At 46.7% G+C, this 25,830-nt stretch overlaps 1 protein-coding gene across 1 annotated transcript in view; it reads left to right on the top strand.

Moving 5' to 3' along the window:
• The window catches only part of LOC126985300 (msx2-interacting protein-like), a 58,064-nt gene extending 42,849 nt beyond the window's left edge, over positions 1-15,215 (top strand). The window contains exons 3-5 of the mRNA XM_050840010.1: positions 6,392-6,441; positions 8,192-8,392; positions 10,280-15,215. Of these exons, the coding sequence (XP_050695967.1) occupies positions 6,392-6,441; positions 8,192-8,392; positions 10,280-15,121 (5,093 nt within the window). The 3' untranslated portion in view covers positions 15,122-15,215. The remainder of the gene's footprint in view (positions 1-6,391; positions 6,442-8,191; positions 8,393-10,279) is intronic.
• The last annotated feature ends 10,615 nt before the right edge of the window (positions 15,216-25,830 follow it).

Raw genomic sequence — 25,830 nt, 5'->3', positions numbered from 1 at the left:
ATCTCCTTCCCTTCCTTCACCTCCTTCATCTTTCCTTCCTCCTTCTACTTCCATCATTTCCTTCCCTTCCTTCATCTCCTTCCATCTCCTTCATCTTTCCTTCCTCCATCTCCTTCTACTTCCATCATTTCCTTCCCGTCCTTCACCTCCTTCCACCTCCTTCATCTTTCCGTCCTCCATCTCCTACTTTCATCATCTTCCTTTCCTCCGCCTTATTCTACCTCCATCATCTCCTTCCCTTCCCTCACCTTCTTCTACCTCCTTCATCTTTCCTTCCTCCACCTCCTTCTACTTTCATCATCTCCTTCCTTTCCTCCGCCTTATTCTACCTCCATCATCTCCTTCCCTTCCCTCACCTCCTTCCACCTCTTTCATCTTCCTTTCTTCCACCTCCTTCTACTTCCATCACCTCCTTCCCTTCCTCCACCTTATTCTACTTCCATCATCTTCCCTTCATTAACCTCCTTCCATCTCTATCCTCTTCTTCCTTTCCCCCACCTCCTTCTGCTTCTCCTCTACTACAAGCGCTGATACTTTTCATTGTTTCACCTCCATGTTGCTGTCTCGTCTTCTTTCATTCGTAGCACAAGGGGAAGGACCGAGTTCCAAACAAAAGAAAGGATTAAAAAAAGAATTCCCGCTACACATTGTCTGAGAGGAGAAAAATAAACAGACGGTAAAAGTTACGTAACAATCTGGCGCTCCAAGTTTTTTTTGTTTGCTGTTCTTGTTAATTTTGTTTGATTAGGAGGAAAGGCAACTACTACTACTACTACTACTACTACTACTACTACTACCACTACCACTACTACTACTACTACCGTCTCTGCCACTGCTGCGCCATTCCCACAATAATTTCTCTGCTACATTAATCTTGGCGTGGGCGTCCTGGTGTGAGAGAGAGAGAGAGAGAGAGAGAGAGAGAGAGAGAGAGAGAGAGAGAGAGAGAGAGAGAGAGAGAGAGAGAGAGAGAGAGAGAGAGAGAGAGAGAGATGCTATCCACTTCCACACCCTCGCATTTACGACTTGAAAACACTCTCCCAAAAGAAACAAGTAACTCTCATGTATGCTGATGAAGGAGGAGAACGAGGAAGCGAAGGAAGGAGGGGAAGCAAAGACGGAAGGAAGGGAAAGACAAGGATGGGTGACAAAGAACAACAGGAAGAAGACTGAGATAGAGGGGGAATGACATAAGAAGAAGGAAGGAGGGAAGGAGAAAGGAAGTTACGGGAAATATATGGAAAGGAAAGATAAGGATGGGAGACAAAGAACCACAGGAAAAAGACAGAGATAAAAGGGAGATGACACATGAAGAAGGAAGGAAGGAAAGAAGGAAGGAAGGAGGGAGGGAAGGTAAAGATAAGGATGAGAGACACAGAACCAGAGGAAAAAAGACTGAGATAGAAGGGGAATGACATAGGAAGAAAGAAAGAAGGAAGGAAAAGTGAAAATGGGTAAATAAAAGAAGGCAAATAGATGTAGGAACGGTAGGTGTTTTGAAATAAAGATGGACAGAGAAGGAGAGTAACATAGGAAGGAAGAAGAAAGAAAAGAAAAGGGAAAATAAAGGGAGAAAGTGAAAGATAAAGAGAAATAGCTCGAAACCACAAGGAAACACTGAGATAGAAGGAGATTAAAGGAAGGAAGAAAGACGAAAGAAAGAGAGAGTAAAGGAAGGAGATTAGAAGAGATAAAAATAGACTGCAGTGAGCTATGTGAAAAAAGATAAGCAAAAGAATGATAAAACATGAAGGAGGAAGAAAGGAAGAAATAAGAAAGGAAGGGAAAATAGTGAAGCGAGGAGGATAGGCAAGATAATGCAGGAGGGCGGTGAATTATGGAAAGAAGAGGGAAAAAGAATAAAGCGAATGAAGGAGGAAACATAATAAGGGAAGGCCAGGCGAGATTATACAGCCGTGAGTTATGGAAAGAAGAGAAAGAGAAGGTGAATTAAGGAAGGAAAAAGAGAATGAAGGAGGAAATATACAGAAAAGGAAGAAGGGAAGGAGAGGTAAGAAAGAACAGCATGCAAAGGGTTATGGGAAGAATAGAGAAATGAAAGAAAGTGAAAGAATAAAAAAGGAGGGAAAAGGAAGGAAGGAAGAAGGAAGGAAAATAGTAATGAAAGAAGAGGGGAGGTAAGAAAGGACGCAATAAGAATGGGTAGAATAGAGAATTGGAAGAAAGTGGATGAAAGAAAGGAAGGAAAAAGGAAAAAAGAGAGGAAGGAGGAAAAATAGTGATAAAAAAAGAGAGGAGGTAAGAAAGAACATCAGTAAAAATGGGAAGAATAGAGAAATGGAAGAAAGTGGATAAATAAAAAAAAAAAAAAAGAAAGGAAGAAGTAAGAAATAAAAACAGCAAATAACTTGAGGAAAGAAGAGAAATATGGAAGAAAGTGAGTGAAAGGAGGAAGGAAAAAGGACGAACAGATGAAGACAAGATGAAAAAGAACTGCAGCGGGTTAAGGAAAGAAGAGAGAGATGAAAGAAAGTGAATAAAAGAAACGAAAAAAATGAAGGAAAAAGTAAAGAAGGAAGGAAATATAGCAAATGAAGGAGGACAGGCGAAAGGAGAGGACAGCAGATATATGTGTGAAAGAGAGAAATGGAAGGTGAATAAAAAAGAAAAGAAAAAGGAAGAAAAGAGAAAGGAAGCAGGAAAGAGAGCAAGGGAAGGAGGACAAGCGAGATGACAGCGGACAGCATAATCAAAAAGAGAGAAATGGAAGAAAGTGAACGAAATATGAAGGAAAATGGAAGAAGGAAGGAAGGAAGGAGGAAGAGGCGAGGCAAGGACATGTAAGATCGCTAATGAGCCATGAAATGAGGTAAAGACGTTGGAAGGTGGAAAGACGGAAGAGAGAGAAAGAAGAGAGGAAGAGACAGGAAGAACGAAAAAGGAAAGAGAAAAGAAGGAAGAGGGAGAATGGAAGAAGATGGAAGAGAGAGGAAAGGAAGAGAGGAAGAACGAAGACGGAGAGAGTAAAGAAAGAGATAAGAAAACCGAAATAGGAAGAGAAGAGAAAATTGGATAGGCGGTGGCTGAGTGGTTAGCGTGCGGGCTTCGCATTCACTGCGTGATGGACGACGAGGGTTCGAATCCCCCGCTGCCACCTGGGATTTTTCAGTCACCGCCGAGTGGCTTAAAACTACCCACATGTTGTCCTGAAGACCACCCATCAACCCGGACTCTAGAGGAAACCGTCCAAGTGAATCAAGAACGAGCTCCGGGGGGCAACATGAGCCAAGAAAAGATGGCGCCACTATAAAGCACTTTCCTGCGCCATGACGGGCTGTAGCCGACTACCATCCAGGCCCCTCAAGAAAGCCTACCGGCGCTATAGGCTGGTAGGTAAAATAAATAAATATAAGAAATGATGAAAATATTATGCGAATCTTACATAACTTCCTCAGTCTATGGCGATGCTCTTTATCTTGTTGTTATTGATGTTTTCCGGAGTTACGCCGGGGGGGGGGAGAGAGAGAGAGAGAGAGAGAGAGAGAGAGAGAGAGAGAGAGAGAGAGAGAGAGAGAGAGAGAGAGAGAGAGAGAGAGAGAGAGAGAGAGAGACTTGGCACAGTTCCGTATGAAAAAAATGAGCAAAAAAAATCATTAATCCATCCTCTCGTGTCTGTGTGTGTGTGTGTGTCTGTGTGTGTGTGTGTGTGTGTGTGTGTGTGTGTGTGTGTGTCTGTGTGTGTGTGTGTGTGTGTGTGAAAATACATAACGTAACTAGGTCGCAATGCCGCAGAATCGATTATCAAGAGAGAGAGAGAGAGAGAGAGAGAGAGAGAGAGAGAGAGAGAGAGAGAATATAGGCCGCCAGTCATCACCCCTTTCTCTCCATCCATTCACCAATTTCCCTCCAATACAACTTTTCCTCCACTATTTTCTCTCCTCTCCCTCCATTGTTTTCCCTTCCCCCTTTCCCCTCTCTACCTTCCTTTTATCCCATTCTTTCTTATCATATGTAGCTATTCATTTATTTTTATTTTTAAGGACATGAATAAAATAAAAATCTCCTCCTTTGTTTTCTTGAATAAATAATGTTGATGAAATATGGTTCTCTCTCTCTCTCTCTCTCTCTCTCTCTCTCTCTCTCTCTCTCTCTCTCTCTCTCTCTCTCTCGCCGGTCAGTCAATTCGTCGGCGGCCATTCACTGTAAAACAAGGCAACACAAACAATAAAACACAAAAGCTCCATTCATCTTGCTCCCGACCGCTAGAGTTCGTGTTTGGATGTGGCTACACTGCGGGGAGGGAGGGAAGGGGGTGGGGAGGTAAATGGGAATGGAAGGGAGGGAAGTGGGTGGGGATATGAAGGGCGAGGGATATGGAATGGAGGAAGGGAGGGAGAGAGGAATGGGTGTGGACAAGGAAGGGGGTGGGGATGGAAGGGCTTGGGAAGGAGAAGGGGAAGAAAGAGCGAGGGAAGGGGTGGGGAAGGAGGCAGGAAGCAGGGCGGGAACATGGAAGGAATGGGAAATCAAGGAGGGGAGAGAAATATAGAGAGGGAGATAATTATACAGAGGAATAGGGAAGTGGAGGAGAAGAAGGGGTTGGGGAATTTAGGAAGGGAGCGAAGGATGAAGAGGAAAGGAGGAAGCTGGGGAAGGGGATGTATGGAAGGGATGGGAAGGAAACAGGAGGGAGGAATGGGAGAAGGAAGCCAGATGGAATGAAGGAAGGGAAAGGATTTGGAGGAATGGAGGACTGTGGAGAAGGGGAGGGAGGACAGGGAGAGAAATGGGGAAGGATGGAGGGGATGGGGAATGGAAAAAGAGGAAGAAAAAAATATGGAGGAATGGAAGAAGGTGGAAAAGGGGAATGAGGAAAGGGAATGGGGAAGGAGGGGGGAGGAAGAGGGGAAGTGGATTGGAGGAAGGCAGCTAAGAATGTGGAGGAATGCAAAAAAAGGGGGAATAGAGAGAAAGGGAGGAGGCAAGGAGTGTCTGAGTGTGGAAAGATTTGGAGGAATAAAGGAAAGAGGGAGAGAGAGAGGGAGGAAATTAGGAATGAAGGAAGGGAGGCAAGGGAAGGATGTGGAGGGTGAGAGAAGAGAGCGGTGGAAGATAATAAATAAAACGAAAGAAATGGGTGAGGGAAGGAGGAAAGGAGGTGAGAGAATGAAGAGGGAGTTTGGAGAAGTTTGTTTTTCACATTTTTTTCTTTTATTTTTGTTCCTGTCTCGCATCTTTACTTAAACTGTTTGATGTGTTATCCGTTGTGTCTATAATCGTGGTATTTCTTTCGTTTCCTTGCCCAGGTTTCTTATATAACGTCTTTTTATACTTCTGATCCTTTAACTCAACTATACAACCAACATCCCTCTACCAGTCTACCAACATTCAACCAACCACCATTCTTTTTTCACCTCCAAAAACACCGATTTCTCAAACTTTTCAACCAGAGAATTCTTATTTTCAACTAATATTTTCTTTTTCAACCACAATTTCTACCGTTCAACCACAATCTACCGGGCGCTAACCACCACTCAACCGTACAACCAACATATCTTTTTATTGCGTGCTTAAGATTTCGGTTCCGCTCTTCATGGCCTCTTTTTACGAATGACTTAATTTTCCACGTGTCAGCAATCTCGTACAATATAACATAAACGTGTCTCGCTTCTTCTCTCTCCCACACAAACATACACCAGCATACATAACCTTACCACGCACACACACATACACACACATAAAAAAGTTAAGTGCAAAACAGTTAACCTTTTTCTCTCCTTATACCTATCAAGTGTCATCACCCTTAATTTCACAGGTCATAACTATTTGGGTGGTGTCAGGCTACGTAACATTTTAACGACTTAAGGTGCGGCAAGAGATAAATACAGAGGGAAAGAAAGAAAAAGAAAGATGGGGGAGTAAGAGGGAAGTAGGGAGGGAGGGAGAGAGCAAAATTAGTGGAAGGTATGCAATGGTAGAAAATATAGGAGACGAAGAGGAAGGAAATGGAGGAAAGGAGAGAGCAAATGAAAGAGAAGTAATGCTAGAGAAGATTGGAGAGCAAGATTAAAGGTAGGTAAAGGAGGAAGGGATGCTGGAAAAGATAAGAAGAGGAAGATGAAAGGAGTGAGGGATGGAAGGGAGGGAGTATATGGCTGAAAAGTGATGCTAGGAAATATAGAGGAGGAGGAGTGCAATAGGGAAGAGAGGGATGGAGAGCAGATGAGTGATAAGTGATGGTAGAAAAGGTAAGGAAAGCAAGAGGGAAGGAGTGAGGGGTTGAAGGGTGAGAGTATATGGCTGAAAAGTGATGCTAGAAAAGATAGAGGAGGAAGTGTGAGGTAGGGAAGAGAGGGAGGGAGAACAAATGAGCTGTAAGTGATCCTAAATACCAGACCATTTACATAACTTGTGTGTTCTCGTGTTGCAGGGTGGCTGGCGGCGCCGTGGCAACCCTCGGTGAATGCGCAGGCCTGGCGGGTGAGTTGCGTCGTCAGAGAAAAAAATGAGATAATTGCTTGTTTTTTTAGTTTTGTTTTCCTTTAGTTTTGATGTCAGTTTGCGGTCTTCATGTTCCTCTGAGGTCGTTGTTTAGATGTGTGCTTGTGTTTGTTTGTGTTTGTTTATGTGTGTTTCTGGTAATTGCTTATTTTTGTGTTTTGTTTTGATTTAGTTTGATGTCAATTTTGCCGTCTCTGTTTTTTTTTTTTTCTTTCTGTGTCGGCTGTTTGATTGTGTGTTTGTGTGTATGTATAACTGTTTTCTTTTCCCTTTCGATTGTTTTAAAAATTGTTTGTGTACCTTTGTGAGTGGGTGTGTCTTGTATTCGTCTCTCTCTCTCTCTCTCTCTCTCTCTCTCTCTCTCTCTCTCTCTCTCTCTCTCTCTCTCTCTCTCTCTCTCTCTCTCTCTCTCTCTCTCTCTCTCTCTCTCTCTCTCTCTCTCTCTCTCTTCTCTCTTTCCCTCCTCCTTACTTACGTCTCCTTCCTTTCACTATCTTTTCAAGTCGCTTCCTTCATTCCTCCTCCTCCTTCCTACCTTCTTGCCCTTCCTTCTTACTATAACCCCTTTCCACTTTCCTTATTTTCTTTCCCCGTTGTTTGTTTCTCTTCCTTTCCTTCTTTCTCTGTCCTTCACTTTCTTCCCTTTATCTTCTCTTTGTTTCCTTTCCTCCGTATCATTTTCCCTCCCCATTTACGTTTTCTTCCTCCATTCTCTGCTTTCCTTGCTTCTCTTCTTTCCCTTCCTTTCCTTTTCTTCCTTTGTGTTTTTTTCTCCTTCCTTTCGTTTCCTTTCCTTGTATCATTCTCGCCTCACTTCCATGTCCTTTTATTTCCTTCTCATAACTTCCATTCCTCTTTTCTCTTTTCTACATCTCCATTCTTTTCTCTGTTTCCTCTCCTTCCACTTAACCCAGACGCATGTTCTCTCTCTCTCCTAACCTCCCCTCCTTCCCTTCCTCCTCACCCTCATCTCCATTCCTTCCTCTCCCTTCCTCCCCTCGCTTTTTCCTTCCCTCTCTCTCTCTCTCTGTGCACATGTCAGTCAGCTGGGTGTGTGCCTGGGGAGTGGGGGGGTGCGCGGGGATAATAAGGAGGGAGTGACAAGGGAGGGAGAGTGAGTGTGAGTGACTTGGAGTTGCGTGTGTTCATGTTAACGTCAGCTGGGGGAGACTGTGTGTGTGTGTGTGTGTGCGTGTGTGTGTGTGTGTGTGTGTGTGTGTGTTGTTATTGTTAATGTAAGCCGAGAGTTTGTTTATGCTGGCCTTTACTTGTGTATGAGTTTGAGAGAGAGAGAGAGAGAGAGAGAGAGAGAGAGAGAGAGAGAGAGAGAGAGAGAGAGAGAAGGAAAATATTGTAGAAAATAAGCGAATAAAACAAATATCCTAGAAATCCCGAAAGAAAAGATGTAAAAGAAAATTAAAATTAAAATCTGAGAAAAACACAAACATCGAAGGGAGAGAGAGAGAGAGAGAGAGAGAGAGAGAGAGAGAGAGAGAGAGAGAGAGAGAGAGAGAGAGAGAGAGAGAGAGAGAGAGAGAGAGTGTTCACTATTCCCTCCTTTCCTCCCGAGACTCCACTATTCCTTCCATCCCTCCCTACCTTCACTATCCCCTCCTTCCCTCCCTAACTCCATTCCGCCCTCCTTCCCTCCCTAACTCCACTCCCTCCTCCTTCCCTCCCTAACTCCACTCCCCCCTCGTTCCTTCCCTAACACCCTCCCTTCCCCCAGTCCTCCCCCACCGAGGCGCCGCAGGGAGGGGAGCGCCTGGACTCTCAACACTCCGTCATCCCCCTCGTCAAATTCTCTTGTCGAGGGAGGAGCGAAGGTTACTACGGGGACATGGACTTCGGCTGCACCGTCTTCCACTACTGCACCGGGGAGTCCCAGCGCTTCTCCTTCAAGTGTGACGAGGGCATGAAGTTCAATGAGGTGAGGGACTGGGATGAAGGGTTGATGTGAGTGTGATGAAGGGATGAAGTTTAATGAGGAGGTGAAGGGATGAAGTTTACTATGGAGGTGAAGGGAAGAAGTTCAATGAGATGAGACTTTGATGAAGGGAATGAGGGATGAGGGGATGAAGTTTAATGAGGAAATGAGGGGGTGAAACTTAATGAGGTGAGTGAGTGACTGTAATGATGAAGAGATGATGAGGTATATAAGTGACTGTGGTGAGAAGAAGTTAGTAGGAGATGAAGTTTAATGATAATGAGACGAATGGCAGTGATGAGATGAAGTTTAATGAGGCGAAAGACTGTGGTGAGAAGTTTAATGAAGTGAGTGAGTGTGATGAGATGAAATTTAATGAAGTGCGTGAGTGTGATGAGGGGACGAAGTTTAATGAGGCGAGGGTGATGAGGGAATGAAGATTAATGAGGTGACGATGAGGGAATGAAGTTTAATGAGGCGAGGGTGATGAGGGAATGAAGTTTAATGAGGTGACGAAGAGGGAATGAAGTTTATGAGGAGGCGGAGTGTGATGTGTAGGGTGTGATAGCGTGTCTTGGGTCCGTTTATAATTCATGTGTTCCGAAAGTATTGTGTTGCGTAGTCTCGCCTCTGACAAATCAACGCTGAAAACTTTGGGACATTCTTTTTGTTTGTAGTGTTTGTTGTTGTTATTTTTTTGTTATTTTTGTTCTGCTTTAGTTTCTTTTTCTTAATTTTTCCAGTTTTTTCTTCTCATTTTTTCTCGTTTTGCTTCTTTTTCTATTTTTTCTTTGTTTTAATCTGACATTGTTTTTATTATCTTTAGTAAACTTTTTGTAATGGAAGACATTTGTTGAGATTCTTCCATGCCATCACCTAACTTTTGTAATTGGCGAGACTTTTCTTAACGTGACAGTTTTTTTACTATCTTTATCTTTGGTAATTTTTTCGTAATGGAAGATTTAATTACTTTTTCTGAGGCCGTTATATGACTTTTTTGTCGATCTAAGAAACTTTTCCTCTAACCAACACACTTTTTACCGCCTTGCCCTGAACCTTTACTCTGCAACATGTCACTCTAAAGTTCCGAACCTGTCCTTCGTACCTTTAACTTTTCCTCAGCATCACGTTACTCTAAACTTCTCTCTTCGCGGAAGCTTTCTTTAACCTGTCGGATTATTTTTAGACCTTGCTTAAGCTCGCTATACTGAACCCTTTTCACGGCGAAGGCGCGGTACAGGGAGGGTATTAACACGCTGGGGTCACCTGCTTCTGGACTCTGCTTGCCGTGACCCAGACCCCGACAGGTGTACTCCGTCAGTCAGGCTTCACCACGCGGGGAAAAAAGCGTTATGTTTTGTGTTGCTGAGTTGTATGGCTTCCGCTGACATCGAGATAACCTTCCAGTCCACCTCTTGAGTATATCACGTTTTTCTCCCGTTACTTTCCTGTTTCTAACCTTCAGGAGACACGCACAAGACGCCACACCCTCCTCTTACACCCGCCGCTTGTAGCGTGACGGTATGACCCAAGAAAGTCGTTTTCAGTCTGGCTGGTGACCTTGTCGTGTCGGTGGTGGTGATGCTCGGTGCCTTGATGCGCTGAGTCACACCACGACAGGACGGGAGCAGTGAGAGGGGTGTCGCTGTGCCATGTGTTGAGGGATGGGGGTTGGGAGATGGGGGGGAGGGGGGGACTTTCTCTTCAAGTATCTATATATATAGTGTTTGGTGGTGTCTTCCCTGGCCATGTGTAAAATACACTGTGTAAACATTCTGGTGGGGGGTTTTACTTCTTCATCCCCCCCGCTCCTCCTCTCTTTCTTTCTTTGCACACACACACACACACACACACACACACACACACACTCATCTGTTCTCGTTCTTGCAGATGACCATCTCCTGCAGCGCCGGCTACTTTGGGGACTGCAGCCACCCGGACCTCGTGGGTTCCGCCGGCCGCAACAAGTCCAACGCTCCGATCACCGCCCACAGCTTCATCAAACTTCCTGGCTTCATCAAAAAGGCCGAGGAGGAAGGCCTAGGCAAGTCAGACCATCCACTGCCCTTCACTCAACACAAGAATCCTGTACGCGACATAAACAACAATTACTTCGACTCTAATGACCAGGAACCTGATGCCTCAAATAGAGTCGCAAAGGAAAAAGGTAACAGCATCAAACGCTCGTCGTCCTCAAGAACGTTTGAAAGCCCAATGATGTCGGCTCTGTCAGCCTTCGCCTCGCTCGCCAACATTCCGCTGGACAGCGCCATGCTCGCCAAAAGCCATCGCGAGGACCGTTCAAGGGACGTTGATCATCAGGACAGCTTCGGCGAGGTGGATAGAGCCTTCCTAGCCAATCCGTCTCCACGCCGCCAGCCGCAGCACAAGCAGGGCAGCGGCAGCTTCTTCCAACTGCCTTTCTTCCAGACCGAGACTAAGAAGGGCAGGGCCGTCCCCCACCACCCCCCGCCGCGTGCCCAGAGCATCGTCAAGACCCACCACCCGCGACCACACCCAAGACCCGATGCCCAGGATCCCTACGTGGAGCCGCCGCCGCGTTACCAGCGGCCTCCTCAACGCTACCCGCCTGGCGAAGACTACGACGACCCTCATGATGACCGCTATGACTCCGTGCAGAGCAAGACTACGACAAACTCCTTCCGGCCGTCGTCACTGCTGCACGGCGGCAACAACGATGACTTCCGGCCTGTGACGGAGGCCAGCCGCGCCCCGCCCGCCCTTGAAGACGATGAGCTGGCCCGCCCCCACAGGGAGGCTCAGGGCGGCGGCGCCGTCTCATCCACCTTCCAAAACTTTTCGCCTGGGTTTTCCCAGCAAGGCTCCGCCCCCAGGTTCCCCGCCCATAACACATTCAACAACCCTGCCCAGAACACTTTCAATAACCCCGCCCAGAACACCTTTAACAACCCCGTCCAGAACACCTTTAACAATCCCGCCCAGAACACCTTCAACAACCCCCCCCAGAACACCTTCAACAGTCCCGGCCAGGAAGCCCCGACAGGGTTCCTCTCTGAACCACGCTTCCCCTCCACGGGCGGCGGCAGCTTCCTGTTCCACCGGCCGCCCGTTCCCTCGCTCGTCACCAATGCTCCTTTCCACCACGTGCTGCCGTCTGGGACAGGCTTCCGCCCCACCCCCGCCCCGCAACTACAGCCACAGGGCGCCTTTGGCTTTCGGCCGCAGCCCCAGCCCAGCCACACCGGTGTTCGCCAGCCCATCCCGACCTTCAGTGGTCAGCCTCAGTCACAGGCGGCCCCAGGTTTTGGTCAGCCATCCCCTCAAACATTTGGTCGACCTCCAGCGCCTCGGCCGGTGCAAACCTTTAGCTTCCCTCAGCCTAGGCCGCCTCAGTCCCCGCCCTCCATCTTCGGGCAGGGATTCACTACCCAGCCCTCCATCTTCCCGCAGCGCCTCACTCCCAAGCCAGTCTCGCCACAGTCCCCACAAAGCTTTGGCCGTCCATCCAATCCCCCGGAGCCGCTCAACGTGTTCAACCTTGCCGCTATTCCATTACACACCACAAGTGACTTTGGCGCACCGCCGCCGCCACCACCAGGCTTCTCTCAGTCGAGTGATCCAGTGCGCAACACCTTTAAAATTTCCTCTCCATCATCGATTGTAGCGACTACTCCAACTCCTTTGGATGACTCTGGCTTCGGGAATACAGAACTGCAGCAGGAGAGTCCTCTGGGCCAGGATGACACACAAAAGGAACAACCTGAATCAAATCCTACTCCTGCTCGAAGGCCGACAAGACCCTCTGCTTCCCGCCGTCGCCCCCTCACCGGCAGCAGTGACACCTCACGGACGCCTCAAAGCTCTTCTCGTCTTCCTGACTCCAGCACCGATAACATTCCTTCGCCCCCAGATAACGCTGATGCATCGGAGGCCTTTGGCCGCCCATTGCAGGGCAGACGAAGAGGCAGGCCACGGGGGAGGCCTGAGGAAGGCGAGAGGCAGAACACCAGACGCAGGCCGGTCAGCCCCAGCACCGAAGAGCCTGAGCGTCTAAGGCCGTCCAGAACGCGACAGCCCAGTCAGCCCCTCGGCCCAACACTCTCACGCACCACCCAGGAGGAGCTTCCAACCCAGCCTGGCAGAAGACTACCGCAGGCGCCAAGGCTTCACCCGCACCCTGTCTCCACGGTGACCGAGGACCCCTTCGTCCTCACCACGCCCTTTACCCCCCACACGCCGGATCCATTTTCTCGCTTCCCTGACACCTTTAACCTCCAGTCTGAGGAACACTTCCAACACTCGCCTGACGTGTTCAACTTGCCCACAGGTGTCGGCGGCGCCCCTGACAGCCCCCAGTACCTCGGCAATGACCTCCACCCTGACCTTGGGTTCGGCAGTGGCCCGGGAGATGTGGAAGGGGAGGGCCTCGGCGCCGTGGAGGAGGTGGAGGAGGACACTAATGTCATTCAACCTGCTGAGGCCGACCTCTCCCTCGTGCCTGACGAGGCTTCGGCTGCCCCATCCTCGCCGCTGCCAGACACCACCACCGCCAGCACACCGCTCCGCCGTCGCCCCAGCATGAGGACACGCTTGCGGTCACGCCCTTCCCTACGCACCACCACGCCGCCTCCTGACATCCTCCACCCCGAGGATACCACCCAGTCTGACTACGACTATTCCGAGGACTCCGTGACGACCACCGAGATACCGGCCATAGAGGACACGCTAGGGACCACCACGACACTCTCGCCCTTCAGACAGAGACTCCAGGACCGTCTGGATCGCCTCAAAAACAGGCGGAGACAAAACTACGCCTCCCACACCACCACCAGGACCTTGACCTCCTCACGCCGCACCACCACGCAGCAGCCCACCACTAACCAACGAGGCGCCGACCGCTTCGCTGCCTCTCAGCGCGACTCTGACGATGAGGCAGACGCTGACCAGCCTGTGACTACAGTGTCTCCGCGACGCCGCCTGCTGAGGCCGAGTGGCCTTGACAGAAACAAATTTCAGAGCTTCAGGAACAAGCTGAGGAGCCGTATCAGGAGCAGAGTGACGACCTCAGAGACTTCGGAGACGGAGGAGGACACGACCGTCGTTCCGGAGACCACGGAGGAGGAAGAGGCTCCAAGCGGAGGACGAGCCAGAAGACTTAACAGGTTTAAACCCAGGCCAACGGAGAGCCACAGAGAAGGTGTTCTTGTAGTGAAGGAGATTCTTCGATCACCAGACCAGGAGACTCAAGAGACCACTCGGCTTGAGGTGTCAGAAAAGACGACGCTGGAGCACAACCGGGATCATCCTGACGGAGGGGACGCATCGGCCACCACCGAAGTATTTGGAGGGAGGAAAGGCGACAAGAGAAATCCCATCGACCTGCAGGAGGATGGTGAGGAGGGTCACACGGAGCCACCGGAGCCTGAGGCATCCGCTGGCCCCGGCTTCCAGGGCAGGAGGATCGTCGATCCCAATTTCAGAGCACGCTTCAGGCAGTTTTTAAAGAACAGGAAAAATAAACTCAGTGCGAGATACAGAGCGTCAGGAGGCACTGACGAGGAGTCAGAGGGACAGGAGGACGTCGCTGACGCCGAGGAGGGTCAGCGTCTTGGTGTTTTGAGGCGGCCATACTCCCGTCCTGGTGCAGAGGGAGAGTCACACTCTCAGGACAACATAGGGCCAGCGCAGGGGCCACAGCAGCAGCAGCAACAACAGGAAGAAGAAGAACTGAGCGCGGTGCTAAAGGAGAGGGCGGAGAAGTTTGAACAGAGGCGGAAGGAGCTGCGAGACAAGTTGTTGGCCCGTGGGGATGACGGCAGACTAAGCCGCAGGATCCCCGCTCTGCCCTTCAGGGACAACGTTCCTGAGGGAGTCTCGACGAAGGATGAGGAACAGCTTCTACCTGGTGGTGAGAAGAGTGCTCCTACCTCCGAGGCACCACAGGCCCCAGATGAGGAGATGAAAACCACTGAGAGTCCCGTGCAGAAAGTGATCTCAATCGACGGGTTCAGACCGATCATCGAGACGCCTCCCGCACCACCCACACCCACACACCCCAAGCCACAGCAGGAGCCTGAGGTCATTACAGCGCCGCCCGCCAATGAGGATGACGACGTGATGATGCTATTCAAGGTGTCTGCTGGCTTTGGCGGAAGGAAGCAGCAGCAGCAACAGAAGGACGTGACTCGACCTTCTCTCAGTGACCTCCCGCCTCCCTCCACCATGATAGTCCGCGAGATCGGCGCAAAACCCTCCACAAGCCCGGCGCCGCCGCCAGTCACACCCGGGGCCACCACGCCCGTTGTTCCCTTAGAGTCAGACGATGCCATTGAAGATGATCCTGAGGATCCCCACGAAGTCATGGAGTCCCAGCACGCTCCGGTGTTACTCTCCGTGCAGACGGTGCCAGAGCGAGCCTCCCTTGATGACCACGAGGGCCTGGTCCTCACCCCCGCCACCACGAGGACCACCGAGCCGCCACCGCCGCCGCCGCCCTCACCCTCCTCACCCGCCGAGGCTGAGGCAACGTCCTCGCCAGTGCCGCCACGTGCCGGCCGTCCCTCGAGACCTTCCTTCAACCTGGCCGCCGCTTCAGACCGGCGTGGTGGCCCTGACAACGAGGGAGAGGCGGCCACTGGTGGGGCGGCGGTCGCGCCGGCGACGCCGCCGCCGCACCTCACCATCACCATGGCAACGGACTCCCCGTTCCTGCCCCTGGAAATGTTGCTGCCGCTGAGCAGCTCACGGTGAGGCCGCGGCTGCGTCCCCACCAACCCTCCCCCTCCTCCGAGGCACCGCCATGTGCTGCTCACGGCGCCACAGGAAAAAAAAGAAAAAAAAGAAATACTACATGACCTGCCGAGACACCCGCAGCAGCCTGTGCCTATAGTAGTGTCGCCCCGCCCCTCCCCAAACGTTAGGCCTCTGCCAACTTAAAGATTAACCAGCAGAAGCGGCAGCAGCAGCTGGCTTCCTTCAGCCCTTCGCGGCTCACGTGGTGGTTGTGGCACCGGCCCAGCAAGGGCCTCCAGGGGCACACAGGAGCCCCACCGCCACTGTTGCTGGGTGTTATCCCTTATTAGCAATTTTATTTTTCTTATTCTTTATCTTTCTTATCATTACCTACTACTGTCATTATTATTATCGTTACCTCTATCATTATTATTTTTACTATCATTATCACTAATAATATTATTTTTTTTATCATGATTATTTTTTTCATTGTTTTTGATGTCCATTGTTCTTAGCGTGTGACCAGAAGTATTACATAAGCCTAGACTATAGAAGCAGACGCAGCGTCTCGTCGGGGGACAGACAGGGTGCTGTCTAAAGTAACAGGAAACCCTAACAGTTTTTCTTAATTTTCTTCGTCCTGCCTCCAAGGGTGAGGCCGGCCCGGGATTCTTGCTCACTTTCCCCTAACTTATTGTGTTCCAACCTGTGCTGGAAGGCCTTGGGTGTGTGGCCTGAAGCTTGTATCTCTCCATGTAATGTTGTCTGGACGCTGAGTTGCCAGCCTGTGAGTGGCTCTGAGGCTGCTACACACTTTGGTCTTATGGTGCAACGGTGGGGACCAAGGCACCTTAGGCCTGGCTGGACTGCATTGAGATAAAGTCATTCCAGCCCTGTGGCAGGCCTTGAAGGGAAGCAGCGCTGCTTGGCGTAGATGGGCGCCGCGGTGATCGTTGCTACGGGCCGCTGATGAAGGGTTATGAGGGCTCTGCCAGCAATTAGCACTGGGCTCTTCGCTGCCTGGCCTTCACACAACCCAAGGCACAGACCGGGCCGGCATGGCCTTGTACAACCACCAGGTCCTGGTTGCGTCTTGCCTGCCCTCCCGTAAGGCAGTCAGCTGATGCTGCCAGTGGCTGCCTGCCACTCTCCTGCGCGAGAAGCAAGATATGGCAGGTCACAGCGATGGTTACATTAGTTTTTCGTACTGTTATGGTTGTACATTATAACGCACGAATCTCCGTACAGCATACACTCATTGCATAAAATAAATAAATATATATATATATATATATATATATATATATATATATATATATATATATATATATATATATATATATATATATATATATATATATATATATATATATATATATATATATATATATATATATATATATATATATATATATATATATATATATATATATATATATATATATATATATATATATATATATATATATATATATATATATATATATATATATATATATATATATATATATATATATATATATATATATATATATATATATATATATATATATATATATATATATATATATATATATATATATATATATATATATATATATATATATATATATACTGGAACGAGAAGCCGTTTATTCTCACGTATTTATTTTATACACATCTCACAATTTTGTACAAATAAAAGCCGCCATTGTTCATACTCTTCTTTCAATTAACCCTACCTTTTTTTTTTTTTGTGTGTGTGTGTGGTGTGTGTGTGTGTGTGTGTGTGTGTGTGTGTGTGTGTGAGAGTGTGTGTGTGTGTGTGTGTGGTGTGTGTGTGTGTGTGTGTGTGTGTGTGGAGACCTGTAAGAGTTTTGTAACGAGCGGATCCTGCACGCCGCCTGGCACAACATAACGCCCGAGAAAACGAGGTCGTGAGGAAGAAAAATCATGTAACAATAATAAAAACACTCAACATACGAGAGAGAGAGAAAATGTGTGTTTCTGGTCGGCTTACTTATCGGCAATCAATTATTTTTACCTGTTGGCTAGTCAGAGTATTACCTGGAAGTGTTGACACCTGGACAAAGGGAACGAAGAGGAGGAAGAGGAGGAGGAAGAGGAGGAGGAGGAGGAGGAGGAGGAGGAGGAGGAAGAGCAGGAACGATCATTTAGCGGAAAAAGAGGCGGAGGAATGAGGAAGAAGGTAGAGGGGGAGGCGGAGGTATGAGGATAGAGGAAGAAGGTAGAGGAGGAAGAGGAGGAAGAGTAGGAGGAGAACAAGAAGTAGGAATGACAAAGAAAGAAGGAAAACAAGATAGGAGAAACATTATCTGAATAAGAAAAGGTATAGAGAGAGGAGGGAGGAGAAAAGAAGAGAAAAAAAAGAAGCAGGGCGCGGAAGAAAAAAGAAAGAAAGCAAGGGAAGCGGGAGAGGCATGACAAGAGTAACAGGAGAAATAATAAAGGAGGACGGAGGGAGGAGGAGGGGAGGGCGAAACAAGAAGAGAAGAAAAGAGAAAGAAAGAGGTAAATATGATTGATGTGACACCGTGGAGAGAACTTGGAATCTTTTACGAAGGCTGCAAATCACGAGACGAACTTATCATCTCGAAATACTCACTCGCTCTCTTTCCTTCCTTTTCTCTTTTCTCTCTCGCTTCCTTCTCCCCCTCTTATTCCATCTCGGGCTCTCAAATAAGCCTTCATATTGGCGGGCAGCGACGACCAATGATTGCCTCCCGTTTTTCCTTTCATGTTTTATTCCTCCCACTCCACTTTGTCCCTCCTCTTCTTCTCGTCTTCACCTCTTCCTCACTTCCTCCTTACTCTCTTTCTGTCTCACTTCCTACTATGTCTTCGTTTTCGTCTTTCTCTTCTTACACTTTTTCTCTCTTTTTTCTCTTTCTTTCTCCTATACTTTTCCCTCTCCACTTTATTCCTACTCTTCTCGTCTTCACCTCTTCCTCACTTCCTCATCATTCTCTTTCTCTATCTCACTTCCTCTTTTTCCCTCATTTTCGTCTTTCTCTCCTTACACCTTTTTCTCTGTTCCTCGTCTTATTTTTTCTTTCTCAACATCATTTCCTTCTTCTCCCTTTTCCTCTTTCTTTCCCAGCATTCTTTACTCTGGTCTTTTTCTTTCTACGTTATTCCCTTCTTCGGACTTTCCCTCTTTCTTTCCTCACATTTTTTTCTCTCTCTGCATCATTCTCTCTTTCTCTTATACTTTACTCGTAGCATCTTCTCATTACTGTCTATCCTTATTTACCCTTTCTTTATTTTCCTCAAGCTCCTCTTCTTTTTCCTTCACCCCCTTTTCAAATGTGACGGAGATGAGCACTGAGCCCACGCGCAGCTCTAGTGTATATGTCCCTAACTTTGCTAGCCTCCTCCATTCGCCTGCTCTGCCCTCTAATTTTCCTTCTCTTCCTTTGATTAATTAGTCCTTTTCACGCATTCCTGTTCTCTTCTATCTCCTCTCTTCTCTCTCTTTACTCCCCTCCTGTTTCTTCTTATTATTCTTGCTATTTATTTCAGTCCTTCAAATTCTTAAGTCTTTTTCGCCTATCTTTTTCAATTTTTATCTCTTTTCTGTATCTCTCTTTCTCTACCATATGCTTTCCCCTCTTTCTTCATCTTCTCTTTCCCTGTTCTCTCTATATATACCCACTTCCAAACTCTCTCTCTCTCTCTCTCTCTCTCTCTCTCTCTCTCTCTCTCTCTCTCTCTCTCTCTCTCTCTCTCTCTCTCTCTCTCTCTCTCTCTCTCTGTTTCTCGTTATCTCTCTCCCCTTTCATCCAACACCCATTTATGTCTTCTTTTCTTTCTGTTCACTCATCTTCCACTTCTCTAATCCTCTCCACCTCTCCTCACCTCATTCCTCTTCTTCACTCCCACTCCACCTGTCTTTCCACGCTTCCACATTGCTCTCTACCTCTATGTTGCCTCCTCTCCTCCTCTTCCCCTTCCTCATCCCTCTTAATTTCCGTTCACAATTCCACAAACTTTTTTCTTCCTCTCCTCCTCCTCTTCCTCCCCCTCGACAACTCTCTTTTACAAGCACCCTTCTCCTCCAGCCCCTTCTTCTCTCCAGTCTATCTCTCCTCAGCTTTCCTCTTCCTCCTCCTCCTCCTCCCCCTTTCCACACCATTGTTTCCTCCTCCTTCTCCTCCTCCTCCTTCATGTCCGCCCTACAGTTTTCTCTTCCCTTTCCCCTCTCCCCTCCTCTTCAGATTCCCGATATCATCTCTCTCTCTCTCTCTCTCTCTCTCTCTCTCTCTCTCTCTCTCTCTCTCTCTCTCTCTCTCTCTCTCTCTCTCTCTCTCTCTCTCTCTCTCTCTCTCTCTCTCTCTCTCTCTCTCTCTCTCTCTCTCTCTCTCTCTCTCTCCATTGCCGTCTCCTTTCCTCCTTTCGTCTCCTGAATTACTCCCTCCTCAGCTTCCCTCCTCCACTTCATCATCTCTCTCCTCCTCTTTCTTCCCTCTCTCCCTCCCTTCCCTTCCCTCGTTCACTCTCATCCGCTGTCTCTATCTCTCCATCATCGTCCCTTCCACCTCTTGACACCATTTTCAGTCACCCTCTCCCTCTTTATCATCATTTTTCCTTTCTATTTTTTCAGACACTTTTTATTCTATCGTTTTCACCTATCGTTATTTTCTAGTTCATCGTTCTCTTCCCTCTTGTCTTTTTTTTTCACTTTTCTGTAATTATATTCTTATCTTTTATATCTTCTTCTCCATCATCATCATCATCATTATCATCATCATCTCTTTCTTTCTCTCTATTAGTCGTTCTCGCCCTCTCTACCCCTCCGCCAACCCATCTCTCTCTCTCTCTCTCTCTCTCTCTCTCTCTCTCTCTCTCTCTTCTCAGCTTGTAATATGGCGCCGGATCGGGTTTTTCATTGACCCGAGGCATGTTTGAGGCTGATCAATTCTCCGATCTCGAGGGGGACGAGGGGGGCGAGGGGGGGGGGGGGGGCGAGGGGTCGAGGGGCAAAACGAAGAGTTGAATGGGTCCCTTTATACACCTCCTCCAGCCACCCTTCCTTCACTACTTCACCCTTAATCCTGAATCCTTGTCCTTACCCTTGACACTCTTTCCCTCGGCCTCTTGCTCCTTATCCATCTCACTCCTCTTTATTTTCACTTTTAAGGATATAGCAGGAAGTGGAAGTGGATTAGTGTAGGAGATATACAGTGGGGGGGGTGATGAAGAAAGACAGTTCTCTCTCTCTCTCTCTCTCTCTCTCTCTCTCTCTCTCTCTCTCTCTCTCTCTCTCTCTCTCTCTCTCTCTCTCTCTCTCTCTCTCTCTCTCTCTCTCTCTCTCTCTCTCTCTCTCTCTCTCTGAGGTTTGTTTTTTTCTCTGATCTTTTTTTTTTTACTTAATATTACTTTTCCTTTACATCTTTTTTTCGGGATTTCTCGGATATTTGTTCTATTCGTCTATTTTCTACAATGTTTTCCTCTCTCTCTCTCTCTCTCTCTCTCTCTCTCTCTCTCTCTCTCTCTCTCTCTCTCTCTCTCTCTCTCTCTCTCTCTCTCTCTCTCTCTCTCTCTCTCTCTCTCTCTCTCTCTCTCTCTCTCTCTCTCTCTCTCTCTCTCTCTCTCTCTCATCTCCTTAACTCCCTTTCCTCTTAATTATATTCTCTTACCCTTGATTTTCCACATATCATCATTACCTCTTCTACTTTCTTGCTCAGCTTTAAGTCAACTAAGGGTCCCACCACCGCTACTCCTTCTATCAACACTATTCTGCCTGTTTGACATATCTTTCCACCTCCACCGAATTCCACCTCCATTACCATTACTGTCAACACCATCCTCTTCAGTTGTCATTTTTCATCTTCCTCCACCAAAAACAGTCTCCTATACCACTCTCTCTCTCTCTCTCTGGCTACCATTTCTTCACCTCTCCACCAATATCCACCTCACTACCACTATAACCTACACCATCATCTCCAGTTATCAAGTTCCATCTTCCTATCCAAAAACACTTATCTAGCACTATTGCACACATCTTTATATCTAGCTACAATTTCTTCATCTTAATCAAAATTCACCAATCAACCACTACTACTGTGACGTCACCTTCATTATTTTTAGCTTCCATTTCTTCATATCTCAACCAAAATCCATTTCTAGTTATCCTTTTTCCACTTGTTCACCCAAATCCACCTTGACTACCACTACTGTCAACACCACCACCACCTCCCCCTCCAAAAACTTTTCATCACCATCCCATCTTTCTCCAATACAACAACCAATATCGTCCCTGTCAAGTCTCCCCCCCCCCCCCCCCCAACTCATTCCCTGCATTCTAATGTCATTTCAATCCTCTACCAATGCCATGCCCCCCTTCCCCCCTTCCATCCCCTTCCATTACAGTCACCCTACACTCTCTCCTCCCTGCCCCAACGTAACATCATCTTCCCCCCAACCTTCACCCTTCATCTCCTCCAATTTCTACACCTCCACACTATCTTCCTCTTCCTCCTCCTCCTCCTCCTCTACTTTTACAACCCCCATCACAGAAAGGTTCTCCATGAATATCCCACGACTTTACCAGTCTCTCTCTCTCTCTCTCTCTCTCTCTCTCTCTCTCTCTCTCTCTCTCTCTCTCTCTCTCTCTCTCTCCTACTGTGAACAAAGGCGGGAGTCCATACATATGCTCTGCTAGCGTGACGTCACCGCGTAATTCACCAATAGGAGGGCCGCTGGGGGACTTCCTGGCCTCTAATTGGCTAAAACATTCCTACTAAGCCCGTATCCCTTGAGAGAGAGAGAGAGAGAGAGAGAGAGAGAGAGATTACCCATCTACCTACAAGCCATACACTTTAAGCACCTCTTACAGATATCCAATAAGTCTTGTACCTGTTATGCCAAGGTTGATTTACTTCTTCAAACACACACAGGTAAGCTAATATCGTCCTACCTGTCCTTCATTTATTACCCTGAGCACCTGATGTCTTTCTTACCAGGTGTTATAACTTTCACTTATTAATTCAGCACACACACAGGTAAGAGAACACTGTATTGCACCTGTCGGTCAGTTATACATGTTGTCGGTTTTTGTACAGCAAGGGAAGCAGCTCAAGGGTAAACAACAACAACAATAAAATAAATAAAAAAATAAATAAATAAAAACCGCCTAGAGGCTGTTCCGAGCAAAAGAAAATAGAACGAGAGGTCAGAAGATATCAATTTTGGGTGTAGGTCAAATTCGGGTGCAGGTCAATTTTAGGTGTGGGTCAATTTCGGGTGGAGGTCAATTTCGGGTTCAGGTCAATTTTGGGTGTGGGTCAATTTCGGGTGTAGGTCAATTTTGGGTGTAGGTCAATTTCGGGTGGAATCATAATGTACGAGAGGTCTTGCTTACAATTATTTAACCTATTCTTTGCAACACACACACACACACACACACACACACACACACACACACACACACATATACACACTAACAAATAAACGCACAGGTAAAACAATACTCTACATCTGTTTGTCACGTTCCACCTTCCGTTATTTTCTACCTGACAAATATATTCCTTTCCCTCTCCCTGTTGTTTGTCTTCTCCCTCTCCTTCCCCTAAATGTTTGAGAATAAGGACCATACATTTCACAATCAGATTAACCGCCTCACTAAACACTATACAAACATTTAATTGGATCTTCCTCGTACTCCCTTTGATATTTATTCATTTTTCCGAATCACTCGAGATCGATTTTGTTTTCCTTTTTAATGGGCACTGAAGTTTATAATTACTCTTGCAAAAAAATAGATGAGGAAAAACCCCACCGAGCATTTTCTTTCCTTCTCTCTTTCCTTCTCTCCCACTACGAGCATTTCCTTTCCCTCTCTCTTTCCTTCTCTCCCACCATGAGCATTTCTTTTCCCTCTCACTTTCCTTCTCTCCCACTACGAGCATTTCCTTTCCCTCTCTTTCCTTCTCTCCCACTACGAGCATTTCTTTTCCCTCTCTCTTTCCTTCTCTCCCACTACGAGCATTTCCTTTCCCTCTCTCTTTCCTTCTCTCCCACTACGAGCATTTCCTTTCCCTCTCTCTTTCCTTCTCTCCCACCATGAGCATTTCTTTTCCCTCTCTCTTTCCTTCTCTCCCACTACGAGCATTTCCTTTCCCTCTCTTTCCTTCTCTCCCACTACGAGCATTTCCTTTCCCTCTCTCTTTCCTTCTCTCCCACTACGAGCATTTCCTTTCCCTCTCTCTTTCCTTCTCTCCCACTACGAGCATTTCCTTTCCCTCTCTTTCCTTCTCTCCCACTACGAGCATTTCCTTTCCCTCTCTTTCCTTCTCTCCCACTACGAGCATTTCCTTTCCCTCCCTCTTTCCTTTTCTTCCACCACAAGCTCACAGGGCTAACGAGACGGAGATGAGCACCGCCGCCACGCGTAATATGCTCCTAACTTTACCTTTAAAAGAAGCGTTGTGTCCCCTGCAGAGGTATTTCCCGCCAAAATAGGTGAGTGAGCCTTTTTAGCGTCGCCTCATTCTGGTCACGTCGTGGTTAATGAAGAGAACGTTCCCTGATAGACACGCATCCCACGACCCCTAATTCTCATGCAGATGTTCGGCTCCCAGGCACACACCTTACTGAGTATCTTATTTCACTGCTTATGCTAGAGTTCAAAGTTGACTTCACTGGTAAATTTCATTGGCTATTTCCTTTTCGTTAATTTTTTTTTTTTTTTACATATTTCATCCAGATATTCAGCTCACAGGTACACATTTACTGAGTAGCTTATTTCATTGCTTATGTCAGAAAGTAAGGCTAATTTTACTGGTTTATTTAAGTGGTTATTGTCTTTTTTTAGTTCATTTAGGTTTCTTTATATTTCATGCAGTATTCAGCTCACAGGCACATACTTACTGACTAGGTTACTGAACTGTTTATGATGAAGTGTAGAGTTGATTTCACTGACATTCTTTTTTGGGTGTGTTTATCAAGGGACTAACTTTACTGAGTAGCTTATATCACTGTTATGCCAGAGGGTCAAAGTTGATTTCACTGATTATTTTATAGTTTTAGTTCGTGTACGTTATTTTATATTTATGGTTTAAGCCCCGAATACAAATGGTCATATTAGATAGCTTACTTCATACTCAAACTTAACTAATGTAGAGCACAATACGATATTCACTAATTCGTTATATTATTTATTTCGTATATAATTATTTCAATCGGCACTTAACGCTGTCTTCCACATTTTCCAGTTAATTCCATCGCAACGCTGCTAATTTATTTCAGTATAAACACGAATCTCTACTGTTAAATGCAGATACACACTCAGTTATCTTATTTTTATTTCCTCTTACACCCCTTCCTTCCTCAAACCCAATTACTCAGCTATCTTATTTTTTCTTACTCCTTTCTTCCTCAAACACGAATACTCGGTTATCTTATTTTCCCTTACACCCAAATACATACTGTTATCTTATCTTTTCTCACACTCCTTTCTTCCTCACACCCAAATACATACTCAGTTATCTTATCTTTCCTCACACTCCTTTCTTCCTCACACCCAAATACTCAGTTATCATATTTTCCCTCACACTCCTTTCTTCCTCATACTCAAATACTCAGCTGTCTTATTTTCTCTCACACTCCTTTCGTCAATGCTAATATCGTTAAAAGCACCCTGTATAACCTTCATATTTCTTGAGCGAAGCAAATCACAACAACAAAGGCATTATGAAGACGTGATTTGAAAAGTTATCCAATACCATTAATGTTAAAACAGTGTCGCATTTATTTCTCTTGAGCGTTGCCAGACAAATTATCACAGCAAAAGGGTTAAGGAGAGTGATTTACAAGGTTAGGGAATGCCATCAATGTTAAAATATCTTCGCATCTATATTTCTTAAACGTTTCCAGACATAATACTTCACACACACAAAAAACGCTTCGATAATGCGATTTAACTCCTTGACTGCGGATTTCCTACAAGAAGACATCACCAAGCTACAGGAATGGATCAAAAAGTGGCTGCTACAATTCAGTGAAGAAAAATATAAAGTCATGAACCTTGGGAGGGGAATCCAGCATACCAGTACCACATGGGAAACGCTCCACTATCCACCACAGAGGCAGAGAAAGACCTGGGAGTTTATGTTACCAGGCTACCAGTGAAAGCCAAATCCGTGCCAATCGCAGCGGACGGGTTAAGAGTTACGTAACACAAACAGGCTGCACTAAATTCCGCTGACTCTTACCCTGCCTTCAATAATTCAAGTCAAATATTTTCATAACATTCATAAAATTCTTCGTTCGTCCCCTTTGATGTCAGCACTTTATATTTTTTTTCATCTTTGCTTCATCGGTTCTTCCATCTTTAATACTTTTCTCTTCTTTTTATCTTTCCTATTTGCCTCCACGTCTAATTTCCTTCCTCCTCTTCCTCATTTCGTTTCCTCTTCCCTCCTTCCTTCTCGCTCTTTTCCTCACTATATCGCCTAATCTTCTCCTTTTCTCATTCCTCCACGTCTTCTTTCCTTCCTCCTCTTCCTCTCTTCCATCTCGTCTTCTTTTCTTCTTTTTCTTTTCCTTCTCGCTTCTTCCCTTCCCGTCCTTTTCCTCACTATACTGCCTAATCTTCTTTTCTCATTCCTCCACGTCTTCCTTCCTTCCTCCTCTTCCTCTCTTCCATCTCGTCTTCTTTTCTTCTTTCTCTGTTCCCTCTCGCTTCTTCCCTTCCCCTCTCCCGTTCCCGTCCTTTGCATGATGTA

Source organism: Eriocheir sinensis, chromosome 5 (assembly GCF_024679095.1).
Source record: "Eriocheir sinensis breed Jianghai 21 chromosome 5, ASM2467909v1, whole genome shotgun sequence".
NCBI classification, from domain to species: Eukaryota; Metazoa; Arthropoda; class Malacostraca; order Decapoda; family Varunidae; genus Eriocheir; species Eriocheir sinensis.
This window is presented reverse-complemented; position numbering and strand designations above follow the sequence as displayed.